The sequence below is a fragment of the Eurosta solidaginis genome, chromosome 3 (assembly GCF_040869045.1).
Source record: "Eurosta solidaginis isolate ZX-2024a chromosome 3, ASM4086904v1, whole genome shotgun sequence".
In the NCBI taxonomy this organism is placed as follows: Eukaryota; Metazoa; Arthropoda; class Insecta; order Diptera; family Tephritidae; genus Eurosta; species Eurosta solidaginis.
The window spans coordinates 264,397,553-264,420,743 of record NC_090321.1 but is presented as its reverse complement, the minus strand read 5'-3'; the positions used below and the strand labels follow the sequence as shown (position 1 = coordinate 264,420,743).

At 37.4% G+C, this 23,191-nt stretch overlaps 2 protein-coding genes and 1 long non-coding RNA gene across 3 annotated transcripts in view; 1 reads left to right on the top strand and 2 right to left on the bottom strand.

Moving 5' to 3' along the window:
• LOC137245503 (uncharacterized) overlaps positions 1-878 on the top strand; it is a 359,413-nt gene extending 358,535 nt beyond the window's left edge. The window contains exon 3 of the long non-coding RNA XR_010951335.1: positions 185-878. This is a non-coding gene — a long non-coding RNA (uncharacterized lncRNA). The remainder of the gene's footprint in view (positions 1-184) is intronic.
• The window catches only part of LOC137245498 (cyclic GMP-AMP synthase-like receptor), a 134,148-nt gene extending 115,452 nt beyond the window's left edge, over positions 1-18,696 (bottom strand). Inside the window, exon 1 of the mRNA XM_067776280.1 lies at positions 18,552-18,696. The gene's annotated coding sequence lies outside the window, so the exon portion shown is untranslated. The remainder of the gene's footprint in view (positions 1-18,551) is intronic.
• On the bottom strand, positions 16,585-17,449 carry Tapdelta (Translocon-associated protein delta). Its single transcript, XM_067776285.1, has 2 exons — positions 17,081-17,449; positions 16,585-17,003 (listed from the first exon to the last, which is right to left on the bottom strand). Exons 1-2 carry the CDS (start codon positions 17,327-17,329, stop codon positions 16,743-16,745), a joined length of 510 nt encoding a protein of 169 aa, XP_067632386.1. The 5' UTR covers positions 17,330-17,449; the 3' UTR covers positions 16,585-16,742.
• Positions 18,697-23,191: the final 4,495 nt, after the last annotated feature.

Sequence of the window (23,191 nt, the reverse complement as noted above, 5' to 3'; positions counted from 1 at the left end):
TGCTGAAAACTTTGCTTCTTGACGAGTTGAATGCGCGAAATTAATTGGCGTCATTCGAAGTGACGTTTATGAAGGTAACCCTCATGGTGAGTGATTGGTGTGGTCAAAAAATTGACGTGGTTAATATTTAATGATTGATGTTATGGTCACTCAACACTTATCATAAGGGTTGCCTTACACAAAGCAACGTTCACAGTGAGGGTTACCTCACATAATGTCAAATGGAATGACGCCAGATTTTTACGCGCATTCAACTCGGGCAGTCATCTAAATTTTCGCTAAGTAATATCGTGTACGCAAAAATATAAGAAATATAGCGGCTCACCTATAAATTTGTGTGACCCAAATAAAACCAACATTATTGTAAAAGTAAGAGTGTTTTATTTTAATTGCGGTGATCAAATATTTCAACAGTCGTGAAATACAGTGCGTGCATGCAAACGAGTGCATACCTGCATATCAATCTGCACGATTCTATACTGTCTGAGACACATGGAGACCATTTTGGCCACGCCGGAATCGGTCTCGCCACATGGCGACCGTGACCATGCCTGCAGAAAAATGGTGGCTCCGGGGACCTGGAATAATTCCCTGCAGCACAAAATTAAAAGACATTTACAAATTTGCTAAAAACTGAGTGCGTGGTGGTTGTGATGCGGTGGTGGTTGTAAAAAAAAAAAAAAAAAAAAAAAAAAAAAGTACATACATAAAAAAAAATTTACATAAAATGATATAAATTTCACAAAGCTGATTGCAACAAATTCAAAAAATTACATGAAGTAATCTATAATTTAAAACAACACAAACTAACTACAAAAATTACAAAATTTCAAAAAACATACAAAATTTCAAAAACTACAAAGAAATTTAAAAATTTCAAAAACTACAAAAAAATTTAAAAATTTCAAAAACTCCAAAAAATTTAAAAATTTCAAAAATTACAAAAAAAATTTAAAATATCAAAAACTACAAAAAAATCATAAAATTTCAAATACTACAAAAAAAATTTTTCATAAAATTTCATAAACTACAAGAAAAAGGTACATCCTAAATGGCAAAATATACTTTTTAGAACTTCGTATATACATACATTTAAAAAATTAATTTGAACTTGAACCAAAGTTACGTGTGGAATTGTGGTGGTACATACATACATATATGTAAAAAGTTTTTGGAAGCTGCTGTACCATACCATAACGTTGACACATAAGCACAACCACCCGCTACGTTTTAATACGCAGTACCGTTAGTAGCGGTAAAATCATGCTATACATAACAAAAGTAAGAAGAAAAAACCAGTCGGCGACGGCATCACTTGGACGGCAACATCTACATCGGCAAGAAGCGGAAAAATACCAACAACACATACACCAGCAAGCAGAAAAGACAAAAAGCGGTACAGTAGAGTAGATTAGAACATACGTACATATCTAATATTTAATTTCTGTGTATAAGTAGACACTTTGCTTCTGTATGTAATCTTTTTCAATACCTGTATACTATGCATGTAGCAAATCAACTTGACACTTTTGCCTTTTTACATATGTACTTTTCTCTAAACATTTGTATACTATGCATGTAGCAACAAAAATTGACACTTTGTTTCTAAACATTTGTATACTGCGCATGTAGCAACACATTTTTCTTCTCACAATTTAACCAAATATTTCATATAAACATTTAAATATCGAAAACTTTTTGAATGTACATTAAAAATAATTTTAAATATACGGCCACCAAATGCAAATTATCACGCATATATTACTATATTCTTTCTTTTTCAAACATTAACATGGAACTTGAATTTTTTATTTTAAATGCGAACACTGCTTCGTAATAAATACAATCGGAAAAATATTTTTTCAAATTTACACATTTTTTTAAAACCTTTTTGAAACGCAAATTATACACCAATTTTATATGTATAATACCAAAAATATCAAATCTTTTCGCCAAAAGTTTGCGATAATTATTCGAAGCTAATCAATTTTGAAATCTCTCATTGACTTCAAATATCAATATAGACAGGTTACAGTCACATAATGGTAATGGTGAAAATTTATTTTATCGGTGGAAGCTTACTTTTCTCCTTTTCCAATTATTTCTTCGGAAATTGAACATAGTGAATATCATAAACATTTACACATTTTTTTTTGCAACAAATACAGTGCCATTCAAATAGTTAACAATTCCTTCGAAGCATCACACGAATACAGTGTATTCCAAATATTTCAACATATCTTACATTTGCGACTCTTTTCAAACTGTGTATTATATACAGTGTCTTTCAAATATTCCAACAGTTTCTTTTCTCTTGGCATTATTAAACGAATACAGTGCGGTTAAAATATTTCAACATTCACTTGCATTTACAAAATAAGTCTTAAATACAGTGCCTTTGAATATGCGAATCTTTACCATTTATTAACTCATCGATTTTGAATATTTCGAATATTCTGATTTCACAAAAAATTTTTTTTTCTTTTTAAATTGCATACCACAATTACACAGTGAATGAATAGTTTCAAATTCATTTTTGTACAAACAGTGCCTACAGCGTTAATCTTAACATTTTTACGAATTTTTTTTTCATAAACCATTTTTTTTCTGCCACGGAGGTAAACATTTTCAATAAATGTAATAAAGTTTTCAGATGTCAGTTGTCAAATGTCAGATTTTGATTCCAATTTCAAAAATTTACGCTCTAATTTCACTAAAGTTACTAAACGAGTTTTAAATAACCGATCTATCTCAGCGAAAAAATCAATAGAATACGAAGATGCTTTAATTAAAAGCTATAACCAAATCATAATACAAGTAAATTCATATTTTGAAAATCAAGATAAGCCTAGTTCAATAATCGAAAGTTTGTCAAAGTGCAGAGAACAACTCACTAAATGTTTTTCTAGAATTAACTGCAATATAAAAATACCCAAAGATCTTTCTGAATTAATACAAGAAAGCGAATCAAGTTCTGATTTTGACACTGAGGAAGAATTATCTGACGCATCGACAACTTCAGCATACAAAGCTAGTATTATTAAAAAAAGTCACGTATCTTTTCTTGAGGATTTCCCTGGATTTTCCAATTCACTCCACAATAATAATTTAGACACAATTAGCGAAGAACAACCAACAATGGCGACTTCAGAGCAAAAGAAAACGTTTATTACTATGTGTGCATCCATAATTAGAGAAAACTACAGCGGCGATCCGCTTTCACTTGCATCCTTTATAGATAAAATAGTTTTGATAGAAGATTTGATGGAAGAAAATTTGACAAATACTTTCATTTCGTTTATAAAATCCAAGTTAGAAGGGAAAGCGCGTGAGGCAATTCCAAATGAAGTAACAACAATTCAACAAATAAAAGATGCATTAAAAGGTAGAATAAAACCTGACAACTCAAAAGTTGTTGCAGGAAAAATTGCATCGTTAAAAATTTTCAATAATAATCATACTGAATTCGCCAAACGTGTTGAGGAACTCTCCGATGCTTTAGAACGATCATTAGTTATAGAAGGAATGACTCAGGAAAAAGCGCACGAAATGGCAGTCGAACAAACCGTCAACGTTTGTCGGCTTAACACTCGCTCAGACCTAGTAAAATCAATTTTAGCGTCAACTACGTTTACTGATTCTAAGGATGTAGTTGCGAAAATGATCGTAGAACAAAATAACCAAACAAGTGAAAGGCAGGTACTAGCGTTTAGATCACGTTATAACAGGCAAAATAATAGTTTTCGAGGTAACTTCAGGTCAAATCAATATAATGGGAACAACTTTTCGAGGTACAACAACAATTTTAACAGAAACAACAATAGCAATTATAGGCATAATAACAACAATAATTATGGCTCGCGAAATAATGGTAATTTCCGAAATAACAATAGCAGGCCCGTAAACAGAAACAACAGCAATAACAACAGTAACAACAACAATCGACGTTCAAATACTACAAATAACGCTAGTGTACGCACTTTAAACGCCAACGGCCCTCAGGAGCGAACACTGGGGGACCAGAATCTGAATTAAATAACGTTTTTCAAAATAAATCAATTTATTGTTTAAACCTGAACTACTCAGATTTTATCGAACTGAATTGCAATGACTCTTTTAAAACATGCACTTTCTTAGTAGATACACAGGCTGATATATCAATTATAAAACTTTCAAGTTTAAAACAAAATGTTTCTATAAATAACAACAACATTATAAATATAACGGGTGTTACGACAGATACAGTTTCAACATTGGGTACCATTAAAACAGAACTTTTTTATTCAAATTTTTCAATTCCACATACTTTAAATGTAGTAGATGACAAATTCAACATACCGTCAGATGGTATTTTAGGCAAAGACTTTTTGAAAAAATACAATTGCGTCATAGACTATGCAAACGAGAGCATAACAATTGGCATTGGCAAAAATATTCATAAAATTTCAATTTTACATAATACAACCGATAATACATTGATAATTCCTCCTAGATGCGAAGTTTATCGCTTATTTAAGCTGAAAAAATCTAAACATCCAGTTTTCATAGACGCACAGGAAATTTGTAGTGGTGTGTTCACCGCAAAGTGTATTGTTGACACTAACAATCCGATAATAAAGGTATTAAACGTCACTGACGAGGTAAAATACGTAAGAAATTGTAACATAGTTACGGATGAAATCACCAACTATAACGTGTATAAAATCAATGATCTTTCAAAAGATTCGAAAAGGTCAGAGGAATTAAAATCAATTTTAGAAAAACAAATGCCAAATTATGCCAAACCAAAACTTCTCGATTTATGTCTAAAATATAATGACGTGTTTGCACTAAAGACCGATCGAATGACGCTTAACAACTTTTATGAACAGAAATTACGATTAATAGATACAAATCCTGTTTACATAAAAAATTACCGTTTACCATACTGTCAGAGAGAGGAAATTAATAAACAAGTTGATAATTTATTGCAAAACGATCTTATAGAACACAGCTATTCCAACTATAATAGTCCATTGATACTTGTGCCAAAGAAAAACCCAAATGGACAGAAATCCTACAGGATGTGTGTTGACTTTAGAGCCGTAAACAAAAAATTGATAGCAGAGAAATTCCCACTTGCACGAATAGACGATATTCTTGATAATCTGGGCAGAGCCAAATATTTTTCTACATTGGATCTGTATTCAGGTTTTCACCAAATCCCATTAAATAAAGATTCTAGAGACATCACTTCATTCAGCACTGATCGTGGTGCTTTTCGATGGAAAGTTTTACCATTCGGTTTAAACGTAGCTCCGAACTCATTCTCAAGAATGATGTCAATTGCCTTTTCAGGAATTTCTCCAAACCAAGCCTTTTTATATGTCGATGATCTTATAGTTATTGGGTGTAGCGAAGCTCACCATCTTAAAAATTTAGAACAAGTCTTTTAAACATGCAAAAAATTTAATTTGCGTCTCAATCCCGAAAAATGCAACTTCATGCGTTCAGAAGTCACTTTCCTAGGACACAAATGTTCGTCAAAAGGTCTACTTCCAGACGATTCCAAAATAATTGCAATAAAGAAATATCCGAAACCTTCCGATAAAGATGCAGTAAGACGATTCGTGGCATTCGCCAATTATTACAGAAGGTTTATACCAAATTTTGCTTCCATAGCAGCACCTTTAAATAAACTTAGCAGGAAAAGAGTAGAATTTAAATGGGATCAATCATGTGATATAGCATTTGAAAAACTTCGAAAATCTTTAATTTCTCCTCAAATTCTCCAATACCCAGACTTCAAAAAGGAATTTATAATTACTGTCGACGCTTCAAAAATTGGTTGTGGTGCCATTTTAAGTCAAAATAAAGATGGCATTGACTTACCAATTTGTTTCGCGTCCAAATCATTTAATAATTCAGAACAAAAGAAATCAATAATTGAGTTAGAGCTTTTAGCTATATTTTTTGCAATAAAACAGTTCAGACCATACATATATGGCACACACTTTACAGTCAAGTCCGATCATCGTCCATTAGTTTACTTGTTCAATATGAAAGATCCCTCTTCAAAACTTTCACGTATCAGACTTGAACTGGCAGAGTACAACTTCACTATTGAATACATAAAAGGTAAAACGAACGTAGGAGCAGATGCACTCTCTCGCATCACAATAGAAGAAATAAAAAATTCAGGACCATCAATTTTAGCAGTACAGACAAGATCACAGACAAAACAAAAACAATTAATGCAACAAGAAATACTCAAAGAAGAAAAAGTAAAAGAAAACATAAAATTACAAGTTTATGATAATTTTTCAAACAAATTTTCAAAGAAAATACCCAGAGTAAAATCCCAAATAAATTATGATAAAAGTGGTAAAATTACGAATTTTGAATTAAATGCGCATCTAAAACACAAAAAGATTGAGTTAATTAAGGTTGCGTGTGCTAACAAAATAATACATTTAGATGAATTACTTTTGAAGCTACAAAAAGAAGCTGGCAAGCGCAATATTAATATAATTGAATTGCAAAAAAATGATAATCTTTTTAAATATTTTTCGATATCAGATCTGAAAACCACTGGAAATAAAATTTTAAAACATTTAGAAATCGTCCTAACCGAACCCGTAGAAACTGTGACAGACGAAGACAAAAAACAACAATTAATAACAATTTACCATACCGACCCAATTTTAGGAGGACATTTCGGTAGCAAAAAAGTTTATGCAAAACTCAGAACCAAATATTATTGGAAAGGCATGACGCGCGATATAGCGAAATTTGTTAAAAACTGCGAAAAATGTCTTTTGAATAAGGTTAAGCCAAAAACAAAAGAAAATTTAGTCCTAACCGAAACACCATGTAAGCCATTCGACATTGTTGTCATTGACACTATAGGACCTCTACCTCAATCCGATAATGGTAACAAGTTCGCTGTCACCATTATATGCGATCTCAGCAAATACTTAGTAACGATTGCGATACCTGACAAAAGTGCAAAAACGGTCGCATCAGCTATTTTTGAAAATTTCATACTAATATATGGCATTATGAAAACGATTAAAACCGATTTAGGTACCGAATACAAAAATGAAATTTTTTCAGAGTTAACAAAACTATTAAAAATAGAACATAAATTTTCCACAGCGTACCATCATGAAACTCTTGGCACAGTAGAGCGAAATCACAGAGCTTTCAATGAATATTTAAGATCTTTTCTAAAACCCAATTTTTCCGACTGGGATGTTTACTTGAAATATTTCACTTTTCTTCACAACACAACAACAAACACAGTATTCGATAATAAATTCTCACCATATGAATTAGTCTTTGGCAAAGCAGCTAATTTACCAAAAGAACTGCAAACCGATAAAATAGACCCGATTTATAACATAGAAAACTATTCGAAAGAAGTTAAATTTCGTTTTCAAAAAACTCACGAATTAGCGAATAAAACAGTTACAGAACACAAATTAAAAAATCAAACCGGATATAACAAAAGTTCACAACCAATATCTGTCAAGGTATTTGACAAGGTATTGCTTGAAAAAGAACCCCGCGACAAGCATAGTAGTATCTATATTGGTCCGCATACCGTAATAGGTATTGACGGCGTAAACGTCACGTTAATTGATGACGAAACGAAAAAGAAAAAAATAGTACATAAAAATAGAATAAGAAAAATTAATTAAATTAAATTTTTAAATTCAAGATTATTTAAAGTTAATCTCTATCGTTAAATTAGAAATAAAATGTTTTTCTTCCAAACCTGAAAAAAAAAAGACAATGAAATCAAATAAATTTAAGCAATCATTAAAAATTAAGAACTGAATGTATACAGTAGAATTAAAACACAAAAAAAAAAATTTTGTTTTCTAATTATAAAAACTAAATTTAAGTTCTACTTTAGATCTAGACTTTACAACTCAATTCTTAATTTAGACCTAAACATAGATGTAGATTTAAACTTAGTTTAACAGTCTTAAACTTTTAAAGTTAATTACATCGCTTTTGGGACAGAAGAATTTGGCCAATTCTTCTTTTCCAAAGGGGAATGATGTAAGGTAACCCTACGGTAAGTGTTGCGTGACCATAAGGTCAAGCAATGCTTATGGAACACAACAATAATTCACAATAGGGGTTGCCTGTCAAAGCAACGTTCACAGTGAGGGTTACCTCACATAATGTCAAATGGAATGACGCCAGATTTTTACGCGCATTCAACTCGGGCAGTCATCTAAATTTTCGCTAAGTAATATCGTGTACGCAAAAATATAAGAAATATAGCGGCTCACCTATAAATTTGTGTGACCCAAATAAAACCAACATTATTGTAAAAGTACGAGTGTTTTATTTTAATTGCGGTGATCAAATATTTCAACAGTCGTGAAATACAGTGCGTGCATGCAAACGAGTGCATACCTGCATATCAATCTGCACGATTCTATACTGTCTGAGACACATGGAGACCATTTTGGCCACGCCGGAATCGGTCTCGCCACAGGAGGGCGGTATTGCCTAGAAGGTCGCATGTGGTCACAACAAATCGTTTCCGAGATGGTCGGGCTTGGTACCGGAACGTACAGGAGGACCATCAACACCGATAACACTCCCAAAGACCTTCGGGGAGTCGCTTCCCAAGGCAGTCGGTTCTATGTACCGGACGACTCGGGATTTTTCCCGACCAAGGACTGTCATTTCAGTGTGACCCCATTAAATTTGTTGCGTCCCTCCCACAAATTGTCATCCTCCCAGCAGTTCCTTGCAGCAGGACTGCTCCATATTCTCTTACTCCGGGAAGGCAAAGAATCTTTTTAGGACGGTCATACTCTGTTCAGTGTATCTCGTGCAAGGGATGGTTGCATCAGACAGGTTCTGGGCTTGATTCCAAAACCCGAAGTCCACCTAACTTTTATAAATCTTTTGTGGCTCCTTGCTGTTCACGCCCAAGAGCGTCCCGCAGTCTACGCCTAAGCGCCCCCCCACTACCTTCCAGCAGCCCCGCTGCTCAGCAAGCCACAACAAGTACCCGCTACTGCTCGCGCCCCGCGGCGCCAACAACTCAAACAGCTGCTACCACTCATAACTACTACCTTCGTAGTAGAGTCGGTAGCAATGCTGAGCATCAGCCCCTGCCCCCGTCTTCTCCCCTGCCCCCCCCCCCCCCTCTTTTCCGCCAGCAATCGTGCAGGTCAGGGAAACAGACTCTTAGTCCCTACCTCCCTTTGCACCGTTTGCCAGCACAGAACATATAGGTTTGCGACATCCGCCCAATGCAGCTCCTGCCTTGGGTGGTGCCACTTTCCTAGATGTTCTGGTCTTCGTGACGGCAAGCCCCCGACGGGTTTCATCGCGCCATGTTGCCAGGTCGCAAACCCAAATCATCCGGGTACCCCAATGCTCGCCCAAGGACGCCCAGTCCAAGGGCCAGCAATTGCGTCCTGGCCTTGCACAACCCAGGCGTAGTCACCCGTCACTTACCCCCAGAGTGGCGGCGTCTCCCCTTATGCACTTCAGAATTCTGCAGTTAAACTGTAATGGACTAACTGGGAATATTACGGAGATAGTCGATTTCATGAAGCGGCACAACATCCGCATTGCTGCGATTCAAGAGACTAGACTCACAGCTAGATCTGCATTGCAGACCTGCTCTGGGTATAATGTCCACAGGAAAGACCGCGAGAGCGGAAATGGAGGCGGCCTCGCGTTTATCATACACCACTCTGTGCAACATTATATATTTGATCCTGGTATCGACCGCAGGGACAATGTCTTAGAACGTCAAGGCCTATCTGTCCGGTCAGGCGATGCAAACTTAGAAATGATCAACATCTACATCCCTCCTGCCACCTGTTGCCCCAGTGGATACCGCCCTAATATCAGAGACTTACTCACTGGCAACAATCGCATTATCTTAGACGATTTCAATGCCCATCACGATCTAAAAGGAAAGTAAAAGATTCAATAATGGCAGAAGAACTAAGGCCGATAAATACATTGCCGAACATAGAAAAAATTCTGGAAATCGTAATAAAAAATCAACTGCTTAATTACTTAGAAAATAATAAAATCCTTACAAAGGAACAATCCGGTTTCCGAGAAAGGCACCCTTGCGAGACGGCGTTAAATTACGTCATATCTAGCTGGAAGGAAGAGCTGAGCCTAAAAAAACATATAGTAGCAGTTTTCATTGACCTGAAAAGAGCGTTCGAAACAATTGATAGGAATATAATGCTCGATAAACTACAAAAAATTGGTATTAGGGAAAATGAATTGCAGTGGTTTAGAAGCTTCTTATCAGACCGGAAACAAAGAACAACCATCGAGTCAGTAGTCTCATCCGATGCACAAGTGGACATAGTTTTACCACAAGGGTCGGTATTAGCACCAATCCTGTTCAACATTTACATAAACGATATATCATCAGCACTGAAATATAGTAGTCAGGTTGTTTGCAGATGATGCGCTACTTGAAGTAAATGAAACGGACATTTCAATAGCAAGGAGCAAAATGCAAGAAGATTTTGGACTCATTGTATAGATGGCTTTGCACTAATAAACTCAAGCTTAACGTTAACAAAACTAAGTTCATGGTTTTATCTAGGACGACCAATAGAGAATCACTTAATTTAGATCTAAAAATAATGAATACGAGCATTGAGGATTTCAAAATATTTAAGTACTTAGGGATCCTGATTGACAATAAACTGAGGTTTACAGATCATATTTATTATATTGTTGCCAAAATGGGCAAAAAAATTGGATTTTGGAAGAGATCGTGTAAACTTATTAGTAAGAAAGTTTATAGATCCATCATAGAACCGCACTTCTTATATTGCCCTACAATATTCTTTATTGCCAATGAAACACAAGTAGACAGGTTACAAATTATGCAAAACAAAGCTATGAGATTTATATTGAAAGTGAGGTACGACACTTCCATAAAGAGTATGCTTGATGCACTAAACTGGCTGAGCGTGAAACAGTTGATATTTTACCATAGTATGAAATTTGTATTTTATATCAAGCATGGTAAATTACCAGCCTACCTAAGTGAAAAACTTGTTTATGTGAATGAAACCCATTCTTACATAATCAGGGAAAATAATAATTTTAGATTACCTCTTCTAAAAACAGAAATGGACAAGCAAAATATATTTTACAAAGGCCTAAAATGTTTTAATGAACTACCTAATCATGGTAAAAATTGTGAAAACTTAAACACCTTCAAAAAAAGTTTATTAGAATATTGCAAAACCCTTCCAATAAGATAAAATATTTTGTATCTGTATTTCATGTTACTGATCCTTGAGCGTACACGGCAATCCAAATAGACAGAGGAACCTTATGCATCAGGTCAAATACATATATCGCTCGCAATCAAATTAGGAAAGAATTCCTGAAAATATCGTCCCAGACAAACAGTTGGAGTGTTCATGTGAATCACGTATATTCCTACAACATTGATATAATTAATTATGTTTACATAAAAGCTGGTACATGGAGGATTGGAAACACGTCCTTTCCAACCGTCCGATAAGAGTGGCTCATTCTGCTGAGCTGCTAGCCTTTGGGTTGACCGGAATCAAATGCATTCCGACAGCATAAATAATAAAACTGTGTAATCATACGTCTTGGAGTAGGGCAGGATTGAGAACACGTCCTTCCAACCTCCCAATGATATGACTCCAAGACTCGCCCGTTGGTACCACCAGTTCCCGTGCTGATCGGAATCTCATGCATTCCGACACCCCAAACGCTAGAAATCCTATTATTATTAAAATTTATTTATAATTTGTAATAATCTAAGTTTTAGGCTTAAAACGCCGTAATAATAAATAAATAATAATAATAATCTATGGCATTCAAACTTGCGGGCGGACAGTAGGAGTGAGATGTTGGCGGATCAAATAGAAGAAACGACGTTCTGCACAATAAACGGAGACGCCCCCACACGTATGGTAGGAAGCTGTCACAGTTCGCCAGATATCCCAATCATGAGCGCAGAACTCGTAAACTGCGTCAACTGGCAGCCGATGGTAACATTGGCATCCGACCACCTGCCCATACTTATTTCGCTCGAGCGTACCGCCGACTTCGTCGTCACCGAAAAACGCACTTTCATAAACTTCAAAAAAGGAAAGTGGGAAGAATATAAATCTTTTACAGACAACCGCTTTGCTGCCCTCCCTATCCCGACTGATGCCCGCCAGGGGGAGCGTGCCTTCCGTAAGGTCATTGAGTCCGCCTCGGCACGTTTCATTCCCGCCGTGAGAATCCCCGAAATCCGGCCCACTTCCCGGCGGAGGCCGCAAACTTAGCGAGAGAACGTGACCTTATAAGACAGCTTGATCCAGGCGACCCCCAAATAAGGGATATAAACCAACGCATCAGATTGCTTGTGGACGCACACAAGCGGGCGAAATGGGAGGAGCACCTAAGAAGTTGTAACCTCTCTACCGGTGTGGGTAAACTTTGGTCCACCGTAAAGTCCCTATCGAACCCGACTAAGCACAAAGACAAAAGCTTCCATCGCCTTTGGCGACAAAGTGCTGTCGGATGCGAAAAAATGCGCGAGAGCTTTCTACCGACAATATATAATGCATCCTACGGTCGACAAAGATAGACGGAGAGCCAATAGACACGCACATAAACACAACTTCAGCTCGTCACCAATCACCAACACCGCTAAAGAGGTTGAGGACGCCATTGGTCGCGCTAAACCATCCAAAGCAGTGGGCCCAGACGGCATAGCCATGCCGATGCTTAAAAGCCTAGTGAAAGAGGGTTTCAAATATTTAGCGCATGTCTTCAACCTGTGTCTTTCCAACTTTGTCATACCCGAGAAATGGAAAATGGCCAAGGTGGTCCCGCTACTAAAGCCTGGGAAACCAGCTAACATAGGTGAGTCGTATCGTCCGATATCTCTCCTATCGCCAGTAGCAAAGACGCTTGAAGCAATTTTGCTCCCTTATTTCCAAGCAAATTTGCAGCCTCTCATCAACATGGCTTCAGAAAACTCCATAGCACTACCACCGCGCTAAATGCCATTAGCACCCAGATAAATTGCGGTTTAAATCAATACCCCCACCATACAACAGTACTCGTAGCGCTAGACCTATCAAAAGCTTTTGATACGGTCAACCATGGCTCGTTACTGCAAGACCTGGAAGGATCTACCCTTCCCCCATGTGTTAAAAGGTGGACCGCAAATTATCTGGGTGGTCGGCAGGTATCGGTGCAATTTAGAAACGAAACATCAAAACCAAGGAGAATTAAAAAAGGGGTGCCACAGGGTGGTGTCCTATCCCCACTTTTGTTTAATTTCTACATATCTAAGCTACCTTCACCACCGGAAGGAGTCACAATCGTTTCCTACGCCGATGACTGCACAATAATGGCCACCGGCCCAGGCCCAAAAATCGATGCGCTATGCAATAAAATAAACGGCTACCTCCATGATCTCTCCAGTTTCTTCGCCTCGCGAAAACTGGCATTATCACCGACTAAATCTTCCGCGACCTTATTTACAACATGGACGTCCCAAATATCGACCATTTTGAACATCCACGTCGATGGCACTATGCTACCGACTGTCCTACAACCCAAAATCTTGGGTGTGACGTTTGATCAGGATCTAAATTTTGGTGAGCACGCAGCCGCAATTGTTCCGAGAATCAGGAGCCGTAACAAAATCCTCAAATCCCTCGCAGGCAGTACCTGGGGAAAAGACTACATACAAAGCAATTAGCCAGCCGATTACGTGCTACGCGTCACACATATGGTCGCCAAGCCTAAAAATTACCCACTGGAAGAAACTACAGGCCTGCCAAAATACTGCTCAGAATCGCCATGGTTCCACATTAAAATTGAAGAGATGGTTGATGTCATGTGGAAACACATTGCAAGCAGGACATACATTTGTGAGTCGTTCCTTTTCTGCGGGTTCTTTAAGAACTGGATTCGCCGGGCAATTCCTGGCATAGAGGTCCGAGAGAGTGACGCGCGTTTCCCTAACGAGAGTGTGTTCCTGTTGTTTTTGTTGTTGTTGTTGTAGATATAACGACACTCCCAGATGGCCTTGAGGCAAAGAGTTTTTATGTGTTAAGAGCCGTCACTAAACACTTTGGCAAGTTACTCGATGTTTTCTCAAGGTAGTCGCTGGATGTTTTTTGTCAGATAATATATACGATGCAGTTAAAGAAAACTACCCAAGACTTTCTTGAGAAAACATTCGGCATGAATTGGTTGCTTTGTTGTTGCCAAGGTATCGAGTGACGGCTCTTAACAAATAAGAACTCTTGGCTTGGGGAGTGATATCGACGTGATGGTCCTTTCCCGGATACAGATCCGGTACGCTCCGGTAACACAGTACCTTTAAGGAATTATTCTGAAGGTTGTATAGGTTTATTTGTTCATTCGCAGTTGTTGTTGCTGTTGTAGCGATAAGATTACTCCCCGAAAGCTTTCGGGAGTGTTATCGATGGGATGGTCCTTTGCCGGATACAGATCCGGTACGCTCCGGTTGTTGTTGTTGTTGTTGTAGCGATTAGGTTACTCCCCGAAGGCTTTGGGGAGTGTTATCGATGTGATGGTCCTTTGTCGGATACAGATCCGATACGCTCCGGTAACACAGCACCATTAAGGTGCTGGGCCGACCATCTCGGGAACGATTTATATGGCCACATTAAACCTTCAGGCCATCCCTCCCTCCCCACCCCCAAGTTCGTGAAACGGGATTCGCCGCTCGAAGGTAAGGTTGACAATTGGGTATATTCTAACTCCCTAACGCGTTGGGGTATACTTCTTAGAGCTTGCGCTGAAATTAATGCCTTTTGAAATCAAAGTGTCATAGCGATTTAAAAATGCCTGATTTTAATGAATATTTAGGTTAGGTAAATGCTTAGTTTAAAAGTATATATATATGTAAAGGTTGCTTTACTGCCTTACATATGGCAGGAGCTAGCCCTGCAGAAAGTTAATCAAACAGTGATCGCAAGATTCCACATGTAACTGGACTTGCTACATATCTCTAAATGCCTCGATATCTGTGATATATAGAAACCTTTTTATACTAAATAATCAATGTTTCAGGTTTCCTGCTTATTTCATTCCATTTCCAAGTACGCCCTTCCCGATTTATGGACGACCTAGCGAAATTTGTTTCCCTTATGTTGCTTTGTCATGGGATTGTGAAACATGTTCTTAGTTTGAAGAATCGAAATCTATGGGAATTTACTCAAATAGCGGTCGCAAAAGTCCACATGTTGTAAATGGACTTTCTAAATATCTCGACCCCTGTCCTACCCAGATAACTTATAACAACCTAATTGAGCTCGAATCTTTGTTTGAAGCTTCAGGTCTCTGGGTTATCGAAAAATTCTTAAAAAAATTTGTCGGTTGTGATGTGTTCAAAGTTTCAAGGCTCTAGCTTCCCGGAAGGTTATTAAAAAAAATGATGGCAAGATTCCCCAATTTTGTACTGAAATTCACATGAAACGAAACTTATATAAAGCAAAAAAAATTGGGTAATAGTCTAGAACAGCGGTCGACTGCTAATACGCTATCAAAAATATCGAGAGAGTTCTTCTTAAACGACGCGTCTTGACATCAGTATTAATAATCCGAAGGCGGAGAATAAATATTTTAACGCGTTCAAAAGATATTAACGAAAAACCGAAAATGATCCGCGGGTCGCTCCGAAGCCGGGGGTGGGGTCCATAGTATTTTTGTGTAGGCGGCCTTCGGTCGCGCTTATAAAAAATTTACTGGCCGGTGCACCAATGGGATGGGATCAAAATTAAATGCGTGCAAAATCCCTTTGTACACACAATTTTTTCCAGTGCACAACATTACAACGCCACTTCAACTGCAAATATCTCCAGAGATAAAATTTTTCTTTTCCGCCGGATTATTTTTGTAGAGGTCAATACGCGCCTTTTGACACCTCTCTCGATATTTTTGGTAGCTTATTAGCAGTCGACCCGTTCTAAAGGAAGCAAAAAAAAATTGGGTAATAGTCTAGAACAGTGGTCGACTGCTAATACGCTATCAAAAATATCGAGAGGGCTTAAACGACGCGTCTTGACATCAGTATTAATAATCCAAAGGCGGAGAATAAATATTTTAACGCGTTCAAAAGATATTAACGAAAAACCGAAAACGATCCACGGGTGGCTCCGAAACCGGGGGTGGGGTCCATAGTATTTTTGCGTAGGCGGCCTTCGGTCGCGCTTATAAAAAATTTACCTGGCCGGTGCACCAATGGGATGGGATCAAATTTAAATGCGTACAAATCCCTTTGTACACATTTTTCTTTTCCACCGGATTATTTTTGTAAGTTAATACGCGCCTTTTGACACGCCTCTCGATATTTTTGGTAGCTTAATAGCAGTCGACCCGTTCTAGGCTCCCAGTGGCTTTGGAGAGTATTTTCGATGTTGATGATCCGGTAACAAAGCATCATTGACATAATAAGATTCCCCTCGCGTAGGCGAGGTTGACAATTTGAAGCTACATATATAGCTTTATATTGCGCTTATCAACCCTTTGAGAATACCCCCGATTTGTTAATCTATTCAATCAATGATAAAATCATTTAGCAATTTTCATTTATTTTTGTTTGTTTAAAAAAAAGTTCCGATTTAACGCTAGATGGTATGTAGTAGTGTTCATACAATTTGAATGAATTTCATTCGAAGTTGACATACTAATCTCACTAAGGAAGATTGTATTGCATGTAACTGCTTCATCTAACCCTGCACTTTGCTTTTAGTAGTGAAAGCAAAGTAAGCAATGCCACCAACAGCTAATGCAGCTACTAACTCTGCTTTAACCCAAGGACCTTTGTATGCACCCTTGGTAGCTACAGTAATATCTATTAAAGATTTAACATTAGCCACTTGATCGCCATCACGTTGAGCTTTGCGGACATTGGCATAACCCTCCTCATCAAATAAGCGTAAAACAACATTACCACCTCCACTCTTCTTGATTTCTTTTGTCCAGCTTACCTACAATAGCAATGGAAATTAGTAGGAAATATGTGCCACATACAGAAGTACATATCAGCAAAATTTTTGGAACTTACTTGGTATTGGCCATCACTAATCTTTGCAACTGGTACTATTTTACCACAGGGAAATTCAGCAAATAAATTAAGTTCAACGCTATTTTCACATTTTAATGAAAATTCAGCAATATGAGCCACTTGTGTGAGAATTGTGGCATCCTGAGTGCTAAAAGATGTCACCTTCACTTTGGGACTAGTGCAGCTTGTAGCAAATACAGTGCCAATAAAAAAGCACAAAATACATACGATACTTAGATTGCGAGACATGTTCTTTTATTATAGATATTAGCGTTTATTAAGTTTTAATGTACATATATAAATATTGGCTCACCGCTTTCACTATAAATAAAAATTGACAACCCAAAGTAGAAATGTCATGCCACGTCGTTTCAGTGTAGCGAACTTCGGCAGAGACATCGTTGACTTTTCGAACATACGCCGTTAGTGCTGCCAATTTTTTTTTAAAGGAATGTTCGAAAACTCTTATTTTATAAATTTTAGCTCATTAAAACCATTTTAAAATATTCATTGCAAAATGTTAATATTTAATTTTGTATAGCATTCTAAGCCAAAAGAATAGTACATTAGCTCGATCCGTTTGATGTTCATAAACTTTGTAATTCAGAAACTTCGCAGACCTAAACAATACTTAATTTTAGTAAATGGATATCTAAACTTGGAATTTATATAAAAGATGACAGGAACTATGGAATATTATAGTGGAAACTATGGTATTTACCTCACCAGAAAGCTTTCTTTGCAATACAAATATATATATATATACATATATTCTTCAAATTAAACAGGCATGCTTAACGAACGAAACGATATCATTTCGTAACGAAGTCACTTCGTTCCGTTTATTAGCGTTGATTATCGTAACGAAATGATATCGTTTCTTTCGTTAAGCATGCCTGAAATTAAATACCTAACACACTTCATATTTGTAGTACATGCATGTACATGATACATGCGTATAACTTGTTCAGACGTACTTTACGTAAAACAAATTTAGACGGAATATATGAAGAGCTTATGTTAATCCTATGAAATAAAATAGTTGCTGTTGTTGTGGCGATAAGGGTTACTCCCCGAAGGCTTTGGGAATGTTATCGACGTGATGCTCCGGATACAGATCCGGTAACACAGCACCATTATGGTGCTAGCCCGACCATCTCGGGAATGATTGATATGGCCGCCTTAAACCATCAGGGCATTCTTACGTCCCCCACCAAGTTCCATGAGGAGCTTGGGGACGCCAGAGCCTCTTCCGTTAGTTAAACGGGATTCGCCGCTCGAAGGTGAAGTTGACAATTGGGTTGGGGAGCTATATATTGCGATACACAATACTTTGAACACCAATAGTTGCTAATAATTTGAAATGGTTTCGATTGTAGCATTAACCAGCCACATACCATGTGCAACATAATCCAATGAATTAAACGTCAATGTACCTGAATGTATGTTAAGATTGAACTTACAAACTTACCGAAAAACTTGTATGCAACCTTTTTTATTTTTACACAACTGATTTTTATTAAAGCTCACTATTTTAAACCTCGCACCAATGCAACCAACGCACTAATGTCAACCTGTACTATGCCGCGTACTATTTGAGCGTCTTTTCTTATGAATTAGAGATCATAATTCTTCGGTTACGCTGCATGTAGAGATGGCTTGTGTCGATTAAATATCGTTGCTTACAGTCTTGAGTCTATTCCCTGCAAAAATCGCGAGTACTCCATGCATGCATGTATGGAGTACCCGCTATGGACCAACCGAGTGCTCCAAAATTAACCACAATTCATACAAAAAATATGGTCCAATTAACATTGCGATATCCTAGGACGGGACCATATACTCCAGCTCCGCATTACATCAGAGTAATCCATGGAGTATCCACAGTCCAATAAACATCGTGTAGTGATTACAATCGTTAAAAACGAGCAATGATCGGCTTACAATATGTTCGTGTAGAAACATGAGTTGGTCCATTGCTGCATTACAGTGGAGTATAATGGAATGGTAAAGCCGGAGTCATTGCTGCCGTATGTCGTATCGCTGTATCCGTATCCCTTACGTAATCAGCTGTTTATCGTTACGACGGTCAACCAAAACCCAATTGGTTGGCTACGATACGGTTATGACCTTAAGCGCCAAATACACGACACGAACATTTCCGCGAACATTCCCGTTATGTCATGTTTCTGCGACCTTTTCTGTCGTGTATGGTGGTGTTTGCCAGTTCGCACAAATGTTCGCCAAAAATCAAAATATTTAAATTTTTGGCGAACATTTGCGCGAAGTATGGCGAAATAGCTCATAATCGTAGTAATTTCTGAACGGAACAGACGTGCGCGATAAAGTAAAATGGACAATAAAAAATTTCTGAGTGAATTTATTGAAATATATAAATCTTTGCCATCATTGTGGCAAGTAAAAAGCAAAGATTATTGTAATAGAATTAAAAAGAATAATGATTATGCGACTTTAATTGCCACAGCGAGCAATATTGCTGCAGCACAATTGTTGTCCGTATTCATCGCTGTCTGAAAGATAACTAATATTCGGCTAAAAGTTCGTATGGTGTATGGCCAAAGCTGCGAACAAGATTGCGGAATGTTTGTTATGGATACGCATTTACAGTGGAAGCATTAAGGAAGGCGGTCGGCATGATGTGGTGGTGCACAGTGGCTAGTCATTGTCGGCTGGGGCGGGTCCTTGCCAACCTTACTGTTCCTGCGCCATAAACAGAAAAAAGTTCCTATCATGCCTATTCAAGACTCAACTGTCAAAAAGCGCAGAGACCGACTCAAAACGCTTATAACTTCAAAATGAAACGACATCCGGTCGAACCGGATGCCACGAACAGACCGTTAACATTCAAAAAATTTAAATTCAAATTCAAAAAAAAGACTGACGCAAAAAGAATTACCGAACCGGACATGGCCGGTTACTAACGCTGAAAATCAAAATCAAAAAAAAAACTGCTGAAAAATTAAAAGAAACAAAAAGGAAAAGGAAAGAAAAATAAACAAAAAGGGCCGAATATATCTTGGGGGCGCCGCGGGTGTTGTTGCGACTACCCGGTGCTTGTCCCACCCTCAAATCCATGGCCACCGACGCCAGCATTCCCATTTTAAATACTTATTTATTTATAATTCATTTCTATTAACGTATGTAAGCAACAAAAGAAATAAAATAATGCAGGTTTCTTAACCAGGGCTACAGCATTGTTGAACTACGAATAGCTAATTACACTATGAAAATGTAGGTAAGTGTGTGTAGTGCATAAGTGAGAGAAAAAAAATGAACCAACAGATCACACTTTATTGGGCCGAAATCGAAACGAAATCTAATATGAATACTTAAGTCTGACCAAGCTTGTTCTGTTGGGGGTTCTTTTCTTTTCTCTTACTTTTGCTCGTAATATTTTAAATTATACAATTATTTATGTCTCCCCTTTTTTTTTTGATAATCGTTAAAAACGTTATGTGTGAGAAAAATATGTAATTAAATGTACTTATGTATTGTAAATATACTACCTACAAAGTAAGAATTTGGTTGAATTTTTTTTTCTTTTTCATTCACATTCACAAAACATATTTTAATACTATAAAGTTTGGACACAAATTTCGATATTTGAGGCTCTCTTACAAAACTATTATGTGGTCGTAGTAGAACTTACTTTTGAGAGTAACTAAATATCAATTTGGTATAATGCGCATAGTACGATGAGAATAATATGTAATATGTGCTAAGAAAATTTGTTATAAAAGCAATAAAGATCAAATTGTGATAGTACTACGTATTATATGCACGTATATTATTTTCTTCTGGTTGTTCGAACTATATTGCTAACAATATTGATTCATATATATATATATATATATTGTATTTGTATGATATAAGAAAAAAATTTAAATCTTTTAGCCAATTTGTGCATAATCGACCAATGGCTGCGGTTGCAAATTTTTTTTTTCTAACAATTTATGGTTGAGCTCCAAAAATGGATCGCTAAAACGTTTCACGTGATGAAGACGGCTTATTATGAATAACATTTATAGAGCTAACTTCAATCATTTTATAGCAACAAAATATATTATTAAAATGATATAAAAAATGTATGCCCTTTGTTGTAAAGCTAACAACTCGAGTATTCAATAATACAATTTGACGAAAAAAAATCGACCCCTGTTAAATGGTTTAACCGGGCTGTATAAAACTCTCTAGGTACTGCTTAGAAGTTTCTTTAACTACCCTGCAAAAACGCTCTCGTCATTCCACGTCATTTGACTAGCTATTATACAGTCATAGGTTATATTCCTAGTCACATTTGCATGGGCGTGGGTAAGTTGTATGGCCAAATTTTTTTGTAGGGTAATTATTTTGACGTTCATACATGGCTGGTACTTACATAGTCGCCAGAGTACGTACCGTGGGCCTCTGCCGGCGTGGTTACTGGTAATGTTGTTGTTGCTGGTGAAGTTGTCGCCGTTGTTGGTTATGGCGCGTGGTCTTGGGCGCGCTGTGTTGGTACTGTTGGTGGTTGTTGCGCTCTGGTCCGAGGTGATCAAGTGAACCTGGTGGCAATAAAACTTCGTGTTGACCTTTACGATCTGGTTGACTTGGTGCTAACTTTGGCGTTCGTTGTATTACGCTGCAGTGTACTGCTGGCCCTGGAGCCGGAGGTGGTGTTGGACGCTTATCCAAAGGTGGTGGTGTACGTCGTAAACGTAGAGAAAGGAATTTATCTTCGGATACCAAGGGTTTCTCATCAACAATTTGTTTAGTGCCGTCCGAATCCGAATCGGAATCACTAGAACTTTCCTCACTAGGTGTGACTGTGAAACGCCGACCTACTACTTCAACTGGATATTCTTTACGTTGAGCTTGTTTCCACACAACGCAACCGTTGTAAGGTTTATTACCACCCAAAATAGACGAGTAAAAACGAGGTTTGTCGGAATGAACTGGTCGGTACTTTGCGCTATCGACTCTTTCCTAGTTTCTGGGCATTTTTCCGTTTGTTATTTTGGTAGTTGGGTGAAGGAATCGGCCTGCAATTCCTCGTTGCGGTCTTGTGGTTCTTCACAATACTCTCTTGAATATATGCACAGCACGCCGAGGGTGTTTTGCGATGAGTTGAATATAGTCGGGGATGTGCAGTTGATGTAAGCAATGGTGCTAATAAAGCAGTTGGCGCCTTGCTGTTGAAGTTGTGCCAACAGATGTTACACGATCCCTTTTTTTTTTATCGCCGGGCCGCCACAAATTTGGCTGCAGTAAAATCAAAATTCTTCTCGTTGGTATAACGCCTTATAGGACTAGTTTTGCGATAAACCTTTTTGGTTTTATAAAAATTTCCGCTTAACTGTGCAAGTAAAAAGCTAATTCTTGCGTTTTTTCCCGGCCGGAAAACTCGTGGCTAACTTTTCTTTTTTAAAATTTTCTCACTCTTTTTGGTGTTTCTCGAACCTACCTTATGGAAAGGAATGTAATCGATTAATGGTGCCATACCATAACGCTAACGCCATAGCCATTCAATTGGTTTTTGGTTTCTCGCCATATCCATAACCTAAAAATATTTGAGTTGGTGAATTTAATAACTTTTTTTAGATTTTCTTCATTGTTTTGAATACTTTATGACTAAGATACTTATTTTTTGTGGAATATGTTTGTAATTTTTTGCGTTTTCATCATTTTTATGAAATTGTCACGATTTTTAGGTTAAGGCACCATTAATCGATCACATTGAGATGGTTATGGATATGGGTATGATTACGACTATGGTGTTAGGGTTAAGGAAGTTTAATTTGGCTTTTAAGCGAGTGCCTGTCGGAAAGAAGTCAACTCCATTGTGAATGATAACTAAGTGTGATATCTTATCTCGCGCTATCGACTATGATTTCCTAAACGAGTTTGCAGATGTTGGACTTTTTCAAATTAACAACATTCAGAATAAATTCGGTAAATGCTTGGATTTAATTTTCTCAGACGATTCAAATTGTTTTGTAAATCGATGCGAACCCTTTGCCCTGCCTGAAGATGTGTATCATCCTGCTCTAGCGATGTTTATGGAATCTCATAATTTATCTGAGCATTCCTCCAACGTAGTGCGAAAGACCC